The sequence below is a fragment of the Numenius arquata genome, chromosome 5 (assembly GCF_964106895.1).
Source record: "Numenius arquata chromosome 5, bNumArq3.hap1.1, whole genome shotgun sequence".
Taxonomy (NCBI): Eukaryota; Metazoa; Chordata; class Aves; order Charadriiformes; family Scolopacidae; genus Numenius; species Numenius arquata.
The window spans coordinates 13,781,261-13,795,865 of NC_133580.1; the positions used below are offsets into that span (position 1 = coordinate 13,781,261).

The 14,605-nt window shown below is 44.4% G+C and overlaps 1 protein-coding gene across 1 annotated transcript in view; it reads right to left on the reverse strand.

Moving 5' to 3' along the window:
* Nucleotides 1-5,541: 5,541 nt before the first annotated feature.
* The window catches only part of TRPC5 (transient receptor potential cation channel subfamily C member 5), a 65,777-nt gene continuing 56,713 nt past the window's right edge, over nucleotides 5,542-14,605 (reverse strand). Inside the window, exons 7-10 of the mRNA XM_074147171.1 lie at nucleotides 9,143-9,349; nucleotides 8,924-8,965; nucleotides 7,006-7,095; nucleotides 5,542-6,276 (exon numbers count right to left, since the gene is read on the reverse strand). Coding sequence (XP_074003272.1) covers nucleotides 5,542-6,276; nucleotides 7,006-7,095; nucleotides 8,924-8,965; nucleotides 9,143-9,349 — 1,074 coding nt within the window. The remainder of the gene's footprint in view (nucleotides 6,277-7,005; nucleotides 7,096-8,923; nucleotides 8,966-9,142; nucleotides 9,350-14,605) is intronic.

A 14,605-nucleotide genomic window follows, 5' to 3' on the forward strand; every position in this document is an offset into this window, starting at 1 on the left:
GACAAGTTAACTGGCTGAAGGAAAACTCAGCCAGAAATTAAACCAAAACTGCATCTCTTCCTGGTTAACTGAAATACATTTTTCTTTGGGATTTTGGCCTTTTGAAAAGGAAAGTAGAAATATTGAAGCAAAGCTGAGCAGACCCAAGGGAAGTGGGACATACGCTTCATGGGGTGAGAGCAGCAGGGGCTTATGTATTTTTCTAACTGCTAGAAAACCCAGCAGTAAATGAGATCCTTCCTTACGCTATTAGTAACTGTCCCAATACCCGGTGCAGAGACCTGGCAACTGCTCGCGCTCCTGGAAGGGAGCTCAGAATGCTCCTAGTGCCCTTACGGTGCGAGTCACATCATAGAGCTCCTGTCACTCAAACCGAAGACCTTTATCCTGAGTAAGCACTAAAGAAAAACAAATTGTACCTACAGAGAAATCAAGGCAAAGAGTCCCCTCGTCGGGACACAGGAGAAAGTCTCCTGCTGCCCAGGAGAGGTTCCTCCAGCAGCCATCGTGCTGGTGACACGCCACTGCCCGAGGGGCCTGTCTGGGAGCTGCTGTATCCTGCTCCTCGGGGCAAAGCAGGCAGCAGGGCCATTGTCCTCCAGCCACGGCCTCCCCTTGCCCCAGCGCATTATGCACCCTCCTGTGACACCTTGTCACCTGCATGACTCGCTGCCCTTGCCAGTGATGGGGTGACAAGTGAATCCGAAGGAGGTGATGACACGTGGTGAACTTTTTCTACGGCCCTACTCCGGTATCCTGCCGTGTGCGCGTGCATTGGTGCTGGGCTGCCCGTGGAACCTCCCCATGCTTAGAAGTCTGTTGCATCAACCAATTTTAACCTCTTTAAAAGGTAAGGTTCTATATTTATACATGAATATATTTATTTAAATACTCTGAGTATTTACAGTGGCTGTTTCTGCTAAAAATTATGTTACATGTACCATCAGAAAAAGAATGAAATACAAATACAGTAAAGGTGACATTAAGGGCGAGACATAAATCACAAAAGCAAGGGTGTTGGTTTAGGCTTCCAGGGTACGCTGCTCCTGCTCTCTGTCTGCCGCAGAAGTCCCCTAAATTCCCTTTGTGGGAAACCATGCTAGTTTTCTACGTGGAAAACTATCATAACAAACATACAGTTAAATCCTAACCTGAATTAGTTGTAAGAAAATAAAAGTACGTACTACTGCTACGAATATTAACTACTTACTGTATATAGCGCCTTTAATTTAAAGATCTGAAAGTGCTTATAAATAATGAACTAACCCCTCCTGCGAGGTAGGTAAGTATTATTATCCCTATTTTACAGATGGGGAAACTGAGGCATTAGGCTAAGTGACTTGCCCAAGGTCACAGGTGAGTCAGTGGCAGAGCTGGGACTAGCCCCCAGAAGTCCTCTTCTCTAATCCTGGCTCTGGCCGCTGTGCATGCTTCCTCTGGAGGGACCACATACAAATACTTCAGTATTTACATATATACCAGTAATTGAATACTATACAAATGCAATTATCCAAATAATCTGCAGAGATATGTCAGTTAATTTCTTGTTTCTGAAACAACTTCTTTAATCTCTGACCTGAGTACAAACCTCCAAACTCTATTTGATATTCTTAACCCTGGGTGTTACTTGTTAACTTTTTAGTTGGTGATCATTTGTAGGCGTGCTGCTTTAAAAAGCCAGGTGACAATGACACTGGGGATGGGAGGTGAGAAATAAAGCAACTTCAAGAGCAAGAAACCTAAAGAAAGGGCAAACTGTCAAGATCTCTATTATCCCAAATTCTAAATTCCTTGCATATTTGTAAGGATTATTGAAGCCCACAGAATGAAGGCCAGGTGTGTGCCAGTTGGAGCACAGCTGTGCATCTCGAACCCAAGCCAAGGAAAAGTTTAACTTCTCACATGAGAAGCTCAAAGTGTCCCATCAGCTCCTACCCTGGTCTCTTGCACAGACAGCTCAGGTCTCTTGCACAGACAGCTCAGGGGCAGTTGACTGATATCTCAGAAGAAAAGAGTAACTTTCACTAAAACATGTTTCCTTTTAGAGCAATTGAAAATGGAAAAAAAGCTAGTGAATCCCAAACACTGTGACTGCAAGTGAATTTCAAAAAAAACCCACAAGTTTTGCTTATCAAATGTATTTTTCACAAGATGCTTTAATTTCCCTCCCCTGAAGCTCCTGTTTTAGAGTAATAATAATAATTCACCAGCTGCTAGAAAGTCTATTGCTACCAAAGGGGATGCATAGATGCAGTCAAACAGAATTTTGCCTTTTGGGGGACCAGTTCGACAGTTTTGCAAATTCCTGGACACGTGTATTAATCACAGCCAAATCAAATATTTGTGTTAAATTCCAAAGTCAGCTCAAACTGGCTCGTAGCTGGGAGCTAGGAAGTATCTGAGTCATGAAACAAATCCCAGGGGAGCCACAGCCAAGCAGCCATGTGACGTACCTCTCGCCTGTAACGTAACATGATTGAGAGATTTTTGCAGACTGCATTATCGATCGTGCCACTCCGGTGTGGCAGTTCCTACCCCTGCCCTTTCAGGACACAGCAGGGGAATGTGACTCACGCAGTTTGCACAGAAAGGATTTGCGTTGCCCGATGTCATTTTTACATTTTTGGGGGGCACCACTGCAGAGTTAATTGCGTTTCATTTTGTTATTTGTACCTGTTAATGTAGTGCTGCATTTGAATGACACACTATAATCATCACCAGCAGCAGTGTGCTTGCTCTCACTGGAAAACTTAAAAGCCTTTCTGCTGTCCAAGAATATGAATCTGCTTCTGTCCCAGCCTGAAACTCAGTTGATGAAATCTGCATAACTGGACTTGAATTGCTTTCATTCTTACTTGTTACACAGGAAATACCACAAAGATTTCCTGGCCCCATGTCGAGTAGAGTTCATAAACTGCAGTGTGCTTAGGGGAGGCATAAAATGATTCAAACCTTCTCCTTTAGCCCCCTGTAGCAGCTCTTGCTAATGTTCATCTTTCCAGAAATGTGCTCGGTTTGGATTATTAAACTGCAGGGCTTTTATTGTGAGCTCTTTGAGAATTGCTTTCGGTTGGTTCTGACTGCAGCTCTCGCGTATCGATGGCTTTGCCTCTTAAAAGACAAGGGTGCTGGATTTCTTCCCAGATGATCAGCAAGCTGCTTCTGACCCTCGGATTTTGCCAGTCTCCTTACGTAGTGCCAATGTCAGTTGGCTCAGCCTTTCATAAAGAAAGAGGAGATGCAGTTTCAAAGACAACTCTAACCCTGCAATTACTATGAAAGCCTGAAATCTGTTGATACAAAAATGCTTTTCACTCTGTCTTAACTAACGCATCTAGGGGCTTAAATATTTTGGGCTTTATACTGCATGCTGGTAACAAGACTGCTGTCACTTATAACCAAGGAATACAGAAACATTTTTGAGTGTCTGCTTCTAGTTGCTGATTTTTCTTGACACCATAACTGGCCCAGAACCATGGTCTCCACTTTGAAGTCTGTATTGAAAACTTCCCATGAGTGCGGTGTGTTGGCATCTACAACTCTGCTCCCCGAGCTGGCTGCATCCTTTACATTTATCTGTCTGATGTAGGTGTGCTCCATCACGACCTTTAGGTAATGCTCTATAGGTGCCCAAAGGGAAAAACCCAACAGGGTGGTTTTCCTTAACAAGAGGAGGGAGCCAGGTTTTAAAACGCGGAGTATCCAGCTGCAGGCATCCCAGCATCAGTTCTGTGGGGGACTGCTGTAGTGAGAAAATACAGAATTCTATAATAGTTTGGGTTGGAAGGGACCTTTAAAGGCCATCTGGTCCAACCCCCCTGCAATGAGCAGGGACATCTTCAACTAGATCAGGTTGCTCAGAGCCCCCTCCAACCTGACCTGGAACGTTTGCAGGGATGGGAATCCCTCTCCTCCTGCCCCTCTGTCCGGCCATGAGAGCTGCTCCTGCCCCTTGCTGGTAAAGTCTCACCAGTGTGTAGATGAAGGTAGGTGTAGACTTTCCAGTGTTATGCTTTTACAAATGGAACTCACAACCCAGTTTACAGAGGAGGTGTGTTTTGGCAACCCCCCCCTTGGGATATGCTCCAGCTCATGTAACCTCTCCTGGGAACAGAGCGCAGTAACGGAGCTCTGTCACACGGGAAGGCCACTTCTGAGCTCCTGATCAGGACTTGCTTCCTCCAAGAAAGCAGGTGACTAATAACAGCTCTGAAGTGGTGGTAAGTAAGTGCCAATCATCTGTGTTTCTTAGCAACACCGCAGAGGAAAGTTCAAGTATCACATTGTTAAATAATTAAAAAAAAAGAAAATAAAAATCATTGTTATAAATTCAACCATTTTGCCCTCGATGGGGGCTCTCTTCTCCCCTCTCTGATGCGCCTTACGACAAAAGCAGTGACAGGGCTAGGCCTGTCCAGACACTACCACAACTGGGGAAATAAAGGATAACATCTACTGCCATGCTCCTTTTTGTTGCACCTTAGAAAAGGAACTGCAGACTCCAGCTGCTGCCAGATGCAGTTTGAGCTGCTCTTGCTTAGGTTGCTTTTCAGAAATGCAGCTCACAGGCCCAGGATCTCTTCGCACTCGCCGTATACCAGCAGGATGGTTTTCTTCCTCAACTCTGACATCCATCAGAGAGGCAGCAAAAAGCAAATGCAGCCATGGAAGTGAGATTAGGAATTCCAAAACCCAGGTACAGCTGGAGGGGTGGGGTTTGGCTCAGCCTCTTAGAAATATGAAAACCACACTGAGGTTTGTGTTTCAAGCAGCCACAGCTGGGTTTGGGTCAGTTCACCTATGCAGAGGTTGGTAGCAAGGCCAGGGGCTGGCTTCCATTCGCAGGTTAACTGGAAGGTCATTCTGCTCCCTACAGGGGGAATTTCTTATGGGAATTGGGTGAATAAGCAAATCATAACATGTTCTGGCTGGATGATCAAGGGGGTCTCTTATTCCATAACAGTTTACAATATTAATATAATAACCTGAAAAAACACAGACAAACGGAAGAATCAGAGGTCATATTGCTTAAAGAAAACAAAAAGCCAGTTATAAGTTGAAACCCTTTCTAAAAAGATTTTAAAATATGATTCTCAGCCACCTGCTAAGACAGTGCTCACCAGCTGGTTGGGTCGACGAGGAAAATCAAGCAGGACACAGAGCCGATGGCGTTGGATCGCAGCAGTGATAACCCAGCAGCAGGGGGATGGTGGCGAGAGCACTGGAGAAATCCTTTACTTGGCCACCAGTGTGACTGAAGTCTGTGGGATTTGAAGACTAAGACTGCATCCGAAGGGATTCCTGTGGTTTATAGTGATCTTATAAATGGTGAAACCTTTAGTTTAGTACTTGTGATTGAAAAAAAAAAAAAAAGGTAAATTAAAACGGGTACAGATGGCTATAAAATAGGCTGACATAAGTAGTTTTACACTTTTTTTTTTCACCTGTGGACAGAAAGGAAATGGTAACGCTGAATCAGATGAGCGCAAACAATTACAAATAATCGGCTAAGTTTTCCAGCAAGTGTTAAGATAGCTTTCCTTATAGCCGAGTTGTAACGTGATCCTCCTGCCCGTCTTTCCACTGGTTTATAAACAAGTCACAAGCCTCTCCCCATGAATCAAACACATCCTCTGATGAGTCTATGAGTTTGGAATTAGAGGAACAAATACTGGAAGCACAGTGAAGGGAGCTGGTACAAACCACAGGGCGCTCCTTGCTATGTCCTGTAAGTCTTGTGTTCCCCCTGTAGTCCACCTCATTGAGGTTAATTTCACTTTTGGAACAATTCTCTTCTCTCTCTTTATCAATCTGAGAATATTTAATGTCTTTCCACATGTAGTGTGGCTGAATAATTCCATCTGAAATAGTGTACATGGGTTCTGAATTTGGTTCAGGTACGTGTCCATTCATCTTGGAGAAAAGTAGGCCCAGTCTCTTAAAGGACTCCTTCTTGGAGCTGGAAAGTCTCTGAACTCTATTTCCATTTCGGACAAAGGAGCGCTTACTGATCCCATTGCTTTTTGGCTTCTCTTCCACCATATCAATCCCGGACATAGTTTTAATTAGAGCAGATACATTGAAGTCCTTTTTTTTGTTGGCTACATTGAAAGACACGCTCTTGGCTTTGGATTTTTCTCCAGCACCGTCCTCATTTGCTTCATCCTTTTGGGACACCTCTGTGCTGCTGGTAGAGTAACTTCTCCTCTGGGGCTTCCTGTTGCCCAAGAGGTCAAGAACTTCATAGCGAAAACTTGAGATGTCCTGTTTTAATTCCTAGGGCAAGAGGGGGAATGAGTTACACTCAGCAGCTTTATCTGTGACATGAAGGAACGATCACATTCCCTTGGGAGGACTGTTCAGAGATATGCAAATGACTGATATGAAATTACACTTACAAGAACACCACATGCATCTTCATTATTCGGTGACACATAAAAAGAATGTATTGGTAATCCTGAGAATTGGAGACCTCACAAGATCTTTGCTTCTTAAGGCTGTGGGACCAGCCTCTCGATCAACCCCCTCTGCCTGCTCCACCGCCACCCCCCTCAAAAAGAAAAGTCAAATAAGACAGTTATAGAAGAGGGGAAACACTGCTGGAACTTAGAAATATGGCAGGAACCCTGTTTAGTTGATAGGCCCAACTTTAACTTTGTTGGTAAGTGTTCTTCGTATCCATTAACCCAGACTCATTCTTTAGCTCTGTCTGGGTTAGAATTAGGAGTGTGATGCTGACTCAAATCAGATACTTAATTCCTACCATTTCCAAAGCTTTCATCTACATATCTTATTGTATATTAAAATCTGGGAGGTGACCATATGAGAAGACACCTGAATAAGAATATTGTCTGTTCAACCTCCCCCCCATATGCATGGTGTGCATTCCCAGTAATAGCCCTATTTCCACAGCAGGTTACAAATCATCTTGACAAGTTAGTGTGAACTCTGCAAGTGGCTACTTGAATTAATATAATAAATTATTATTAAGGAATAATAAATTACCTTGAAATTTTCTTCAGTTAAACCTTCATTGGTCTTAGAAGTTCTTATCATTGCTGCGACATATCTTTTCACAAGATTTCTTATGACTTCCTGGAATAGAATCATAGAATCATAGAATGGTTGGAGTTGGAAGGGACCTTAAAGATCACTGACTTCCAACCCCCTGCCCTGGGCAGGGACATCTCCCACTAGACCAGGTTGCTCAAAGCCCCATCCAGCCTGGCCTTGAACACCTCCAGGGATGGGAAATAATATGAGTGATTCAACAAGACCAAACTCTGTTCTTACTGCATTTCACTGAGTTCTTACCAACAGCAGCTGTCTTGACTCTGCTGTCTAAAAAGAAAATCACTTACCACTAGAAACAGAACGCTTTCTTTTAAGCAGAACAAGCCTTTGGAAAGGGTTATATACCTTCCATCTTGAACGATCAGTTGTCAGCTACCATGAACAAGTATTTTGTATTTGTTTTACATATATAAAAGTTGTTGAGAAAAAATTCTTGATGTTCTTAAATGTCCTCAAGCCATTTAATCTCAACTGCTGAAAGTTTTTAAGATTACCAGTCTCGTGGACATACTGTGTATCCTGAAAGGCTAAGCTACCCATTTGAAGATTGTTTATCAAGCATTTGAAAGCCAAGGAGGGTACGTTGACAACAAATAACGTGAAGAACAGCTGGGACCCCGTGGGGCAATGCACGTTCACATTAAACCACACCTGCCAGTAGCCTGGGCGTTCCCTAATGGCAGGTTAGAAACTCCTTTCAAGGCTGCTGCAGTGTCTGTGGACAGTGCTGCAAGGACTGAATCACACCCTCGGTGACTTCTCCAAAGGCTCTTGCTCCTCTGCGTTACCTGGACTGTTTGTTACAATATAGATTTTGGTCAGATGAGATCCATTTTGCCCTGTGTTCTTACTGGCTTTACATAAGCAAACTGGTACTTTGAGCTCGTACGTTTATCTGTGCCAGCCAACATACACAGAGGTTGATCTCTATACACAGAAGAGACTACTCCAAACCTTCCCTTCATTTTCCCCCATTTCGTACATAGGGATAACAAGTCTGAGCAACACCAAGCATGAAGATCATCTCTGCACCAAAGTTTTACTGGGAGGTGTTTTAAGAGATCTCACTGTTGGTACCCGTGAGCTGTGCTGTGAAGCCAGAAAGTACCCAATGTCTGTTGTTAAAGGTGACTAATTATGTTAAACATCAACTTCAGATAAAAACTCTTCAAGAAGCAGGAGATGTCTTAAGTAAGACAAATTACTAATGGCTTTTGACAGTATAGCCTAACCTACCACCTAACATTCTGGAGAATTTCTTTTCCTTCCAGCATGCCGGCATAATACGTCACACTGAATTCCAGTTCTGAAGCTGCAGTTTCATCCTTTTGTAGGTTGACTTATAATGAGGACTTGATGACAGACAGGCTGACAATAAACAAAACAAGCAAAATTCAGCAAAGGAACCATTCCTCCTTCCTGAGGTGTCCAAAATAAAAGAAAATCCCAACCACTGTTTGAGTGGGATGGTTTGGGATGGTTTACAAAAAAAGAGCAGGAGAGAAATGATTCAAAAGTGTGTAAAAATGCTGCAGAAACAGTTTTAATCATAATGGTGTGACAGCCCGGTACCTCTGATGGCAATGGGGATGTCACCTTTGACTTCAGCAGCCAGACTGGTACCTGGCAAGTTTTCCACTACTGGGGGAAGGGGGTGAAAAGCTAGGAGGGATTTACTGAACCATCTCATTGCAGGTGAGGAAATGTTTTAATCCATGATAAGCAAAATCATCTTAAGAGGACCTACACTTATCAAAGTATATTCTAGAAGCAAGCAAGAATCATGGTATTAGAAAATGAGCAGGAAGAAGAAACAGCAAGTGAAAACTTTATGTGCTGAAGAGTTTACCTGGTAATGTTGATTCTGAATCAGGTTGTCAGCGTGCCGTTCCTGGAAAGAGAAAGACACAGCTATGTCACCTGTTTAGTCCTGTATTTAGAGCTGCTGGTGGCTCTTAGCAAGTGATGATCCAGCAACCTTCTGCACCAGCAGAGCAGCAGCCCTTGCGATCCTGAACACGCACAAGTGCCCTCAAAAAATGAAGTATAAACACACACAGCTCCTTACTGTGAATGTTTTGAGGTTTTCATGCCTCTTCCGTTCATCATCAGAGTCGTTGCCTGGGCACAGCTGATTGTGAATCCACTTGCAAAGGTACCAGACCGACTTGGGACTTGGGACAATGTTAAAAGGAGGGGGCAGAGTGGCACCTTCATCGAAGTAACTCATCCAGAGCTTCGTCCGTGCAAACTTCCACTCAATATCCGCATGGTCCTGAGAGAAGGAAAGAGACAATCAACAGCTTCAGGCAGGCTTTCCTGGAGCAACTGCCAGCAGCTGAGGAGGTGACGTGTGAGCAATAAAGGATTTCTCCAGCTGCAGGCAAAGCAGCGTCGCTTCTTCCACCTCCCTCACTGGGGGTGCACTTTAAAAAATGCAGTGCGAAATGTAGCTAGAGTGTAAAATACCAACCACTGAGAAATGAGATGATAGCCACATTCAGCAAAAAGTAATTTCACATGCTAAAGCCGGACTTCATCCTTTAGAGGTTACGCTTATTAGTTCACCAATAGAAGGAGCAAGAAAACACATTTCTTTTTTGCTTTTTTGCTAGCACTTTTATTATCACAAACCACTGTTTCTCATGTCCAAATCCAATGAATTCTCACATTCTTCCCTGAAAAAAGGTCTTTCATAGTGTTTTTTGATCTGTTTGGTTTTTATAGCATCCATTAATTCAGCTCTTACAAGGAAGTGGCACATTTTATGCATGCTGTATTTTAAATCTTGCCTCTGCATTACTCTTATACAAAATGGGAAACATTTTACTGTTGGGTTTTTTGGGGTTTTTGTCATTTATATTATCACCATGCTACCTTGCTGTGCTCTAGTGTTTTTCATCCCAACAAAGTAAAGGTGGAAAGTTAGTAGCATCCTTTTTCAGCTGCACAGGTGGCACAGAGTCCATACAGTCACCAGGAAAGAAATGCTGAGTCTACACGAGACACTGGCCTGACATTGCAAAATGGGGATCCCCAAATCGAGCTATTTGCACTCTAGTCTGGGGAGTCGATGGGTTGTTCTGCCCAGTAACAAACTGCATATTCCCTTCAACATCAGAGCAGAGATATCTACCTGCAGCCTGGATTCGGAGAGATACTGTGCCTATTCAAAACAGATTTCATGCTGTTTCGTGCTAGTTTTAAAGTTAAAAAATGTCACTGTTTTGTATGTTCTGCAGAAATTCTGACATTAGACAGAAAAGGAAGGAAATAGTTTGAAGCCTTCAAGCCAAGCAGTGCTGAACACAGCTTACAATAGTACACTGAATTTAAATGATAAATTAGTGTATTGTTATCATTGCAGAACATAGTGCTAAGCTGACGGTTATGACATTTTAGCTGTTCGTCATTTACATTAACAATATCTGACATGAGATTAAACCAAAGCCGTGATTATCTAGGCTAAGTAACAGTGCAAGGTAGGAGAAAAGGACAATATGGGGTTTTAAGTTTCTGAGGAGATTTCAACCAGGTTGGAACAAGCAGCTCTCTTGAGTGAGGGATGCTGGGCTGCAGGGCAGCAGCTCTCAGAAACATGTAGCGAAGAGTAGGACAGGGAGTTTAATAAAATATGGCTGAACATTCATGCCCAAAAAACATGCCCAAAAAATTACTACACTGGCTTTCTGGCTACGCTCCAGTGCTCTGCCACGGGTAAAATATGCTCACATTTTGACAGTGAGGTGCAGCTGAACTCCATTTTAGTAGTGTATTCAAATTATGTGCAGCTCTCCATTTAAAACAATTGCCTCAGTGGCACATTAGTTTCTGCAGACAGACTGAATCAGCCCAGAACACTGCTATCCCTTGCCAACTTAGCGAAAGGGCTGTTTTCAAGCCGTAGGTAGACTCAGAGAAAGCAGCTTGATATGCCCCTTTCTGCCTCACACATTATCAGACCCCGTAAGCAGGAAACTGCAGCATCACAATGAAGCATTAGAAGCTGATGCTGGTGGAAATTAAGTTCTGGGTAGTTAAAAATGAAATTTGAAGCAGTAGAAATAACGGCCACCAAAAAAAAAAAAAAAAAAAGTCCTGCTCATTTTTTCTAATCTGTCTTACCTGCAGTCTGCAGCAAGCTCAGCAGAGCTAGAGGAGAGGACAAGCTGGTGCCACGCAGTTGCTGTTCCTCCTTCCCCAGACTCTGAGTTAGTGCTCTGAGCTCCACAACCAGCCCACAGGACAACTCTTGCCTAAGAACTTGCTCAGAGTTCAAGGCAAAGCTGTTCCAGCCTCTTCCCAAGGCAGGACTGGCTGCTGCCTGCTCAGTCCTAAAGGCTCACTCATACCCATCTCTCTACCTGAACGTTTCCTGATCTGGGCAACTTCAGTTGAAAGACTCTTCAGAAGGAGAACAAATGACTGGCGTCACACACCAGGTGAGGCGAGGGGCCACTGGGGAGAGTGTGATGCCCTCCAAGGGAAGCAAGAGATCAGATCTCACTTGGCAGAGAAGGGCCCTGAGCTGCAGCTCCCCACGCTCCACCTGGACAGGCTCAGTACCAGGGAAACCCCAGTGGTGACCACATCTCGAAAGGCTGCAAACAAGAGAGGCATTGCAGGTTCAAGCATCTAAAGCATTTTGTAGGGGAATAGCTGCACGAGACCAGCACTGAGTTATTCAACTCTGCTGCAAGAAAGCTTTTCTCAGGGTGTGCAGGAACTACAGACACCTGGCAACACTGATAGCACTGTGTGGGGCAGCTGGGGAGTTAAGGGTAAGGCAGTAGCTGAAGAGTGCAAAGACTGTTATTTTTGGATAGAGATGTGTATATTTTAAGTTCTTTGTCAATACAGAAGTAGGTGTAAATATCCTATCAAGGAGTCAGAAGGGAGAAGGTAGTTTGGAAGTTATAAACACACCCTTCCCTTCTACAAAGGTCTATCAAAGGTCCAGTGTCGGTGGTGAGGTGGGATCAGGTGTGGTGACTTGGCAGCAATTTCCTTTAGCACATTATAAAAAGGGCATATCCTGGGCAGAGGTGATTTAGTAGTGGATGTTGGATGCTGTTTGTAGAGGAGGATAAGGCAAATCTATAGCTTGGGGATTGCACATTAATTTCTAGGAAAGGAAGGAAGAAAAGGGCCACAAGAATTTTTCTGCATGGGGTATTTTCTTTTTGTTCTTTCATTTAAAAATAGCTTAAGGGGACTACATGGGCTTGACTAGGGGCTGAATGCGGGTGCAGGGTGCCAGTGTGAAACTTAGCAGTGGCTTCTTATTGAGGAAGTTTTGTGGTTAGTCTGAACAAATCCCTGCTGATCTAAATGTGTTTGTGGGTGAGGCTGGTGGATGCTGGCTTCAGCCCCACCTCTATTTCTTCCTGTGCAGTCTCAGCCAATAAGTGCAACGTAACCTCTCTTAAAAGACAGACCTTCTGTACAAAGCTTAAAGTATCTTTTCTTTCTCTTTTCTATTGCTGTGAATTCCCCAGGGTTTACAAACTCAGACTGTCTCAATTATTCACCTTGATGTTTTGAGAACCTGAGCAAATCAGATGAGAGCTCCTGGCAGCAGTTTTGTGTTGCAAATATTGGAAAGAGACATTTCAATTTTACTGAGAATGTCTTTGTGTGCCAGGAAACCACCATTTTCTTGGTTAGAGCTCTCTTTAGTGCTGTAAGCAGTGAAATCTGCACACGAAACTACAGCTTTCCCAGCTCTCCTCCCTGTGCCGAGTACCAAGGGTACCATGCTTCAGCAATCATTCCATACCCAATTCACACCTGAAGCACTCGTGAGTTACAGCCAGCACATCAGTCATAGAGTTGGCTGTGAACGTGGCCCAGTGGACCACCAGACGTGCTACAGGTTTTTGGTGTATCTCCCCAGTGACTGCAGGCTACTGGGCAAGATTTACATTTTTGAGAGCTGCTCCAGTCTGAGCCTGCTTTGCATCAAAGCTGTTGCAAAGATGTAGGTGAACACTCAAAGCAAGCTCCTGAATGCCAGTATGGTGAGAGTCCAACCTGAGGGCCCTTCCCTTGCTCAGCCTGCCCCTGGCCACCACACTCCCCACAAAGCTACACAGAGATAGACAAGTCCAGACCTGCTGCTGGAGGGTTCAGTGCCACCTGCAGCAGTGCTGCACTAGCCGCTGACTTACAGAGGTGGGTCACAAGAGGTGGCGTGTCGGAGCCCACCCCCAGGGACAGCTGGCACAGACATAACCCTGGGAGGCTCCTGAGAGAGAGGACGGGAGGGAGCACAGGAGCTCTGCCCCTGCACGGGGAGCACTGGCAGAGGGCACGCACCAAGGGGAGCTCAGCAGTGCAAGATGTGCCCTGCAGCCCTCCACCGTGGTGAGGAGCTTCGAGCAGACCCACTGAGGAGCCACCACAGGATCCTCATAGACCTGTGGTGTTTTATACAAAGTTCTTAGATGACAACTTTTGGCAACATTTACGATAAGCTAAAGAAACATACCCAGTAGCTTTTCAAGTGTGACCTTGTTGCTTTAGGAATTTAAATCCAAGTTTAGATTTCACTGACCTCTTTTTGAGCTTCTGTTGCTCCTGCCCTTGTTCTTGCCACCATTTTCTTTCAAGCACTGCTCATCATTTCAGTTATAAAATGCTCTACTTCTTAAGAGGGCTGAGACCTCAAGCTCAAAGAACACATGAACTCAAAGAAACCAGCACTCGGCTTCTCTGTGAGAAAAAAAACCGTATCACTTACTATCACAATGCGAATGTGTCATATTGGCCACGTAATCCTCTTGCAAATCTCTGCCATTTGAAGTGAGACTTAATCTCCTATAAAGATTTCCCCGTGGGATCACTGAAGCCAACTTACTGCAGCATTTGCGAGGATTTTCTAATTCAGTCAAAGTGATGTATTCACAGATGTGCCAGATTTTAAATAATTACCTGCTACACTAATTATCCAGGATAATTCAAGCATTAATCTCCATCTTTATCTCTGTGTAGAAAATCTGTTGTTTACATTTTGTGAAATGTTTTCTATAAAGATTTCCATCACCATCTCCTTGCTGGGCCGTATGGTTTAGATCATACTTTGCCAAGCAAGAGCCAGCTTCTCAGCTGGTCCTGACTAGCCAGCAGGGCCCCAGCAATGGAAGGCTGTTTCAGTTCTCTGTATGAGATGACTACTGCTGCTGCAGCCTTCAGGTTCCTCAGCCTCTTCATGTGTTCAGAATTTCAGCTCCCTTGTGGCTGGAAAGCTGATGGAGGAAGACGCTGTTGCTTTTAACTTAGCAGACAGGAGCTGAAGCACAGGGCTGTCCCATGAGAAGCCTGTGGCAAATAGGGGCACGGGAGCCCGATCTCGTGACTCTTGAATCAGCATCCCTGAAAGCGCTGGGATAGTCCTGAGTTTACATTAGCTCAGGGACGACGACAGGCTGAAATGGATTGTGGCAGCTCCCCGCACTCTGCGGTTGCACGCCGTGGTTAGTGCTGGGTCAGGCTGGAGTAGAGCCATGGTACAAACACTCAGCTAAAATGT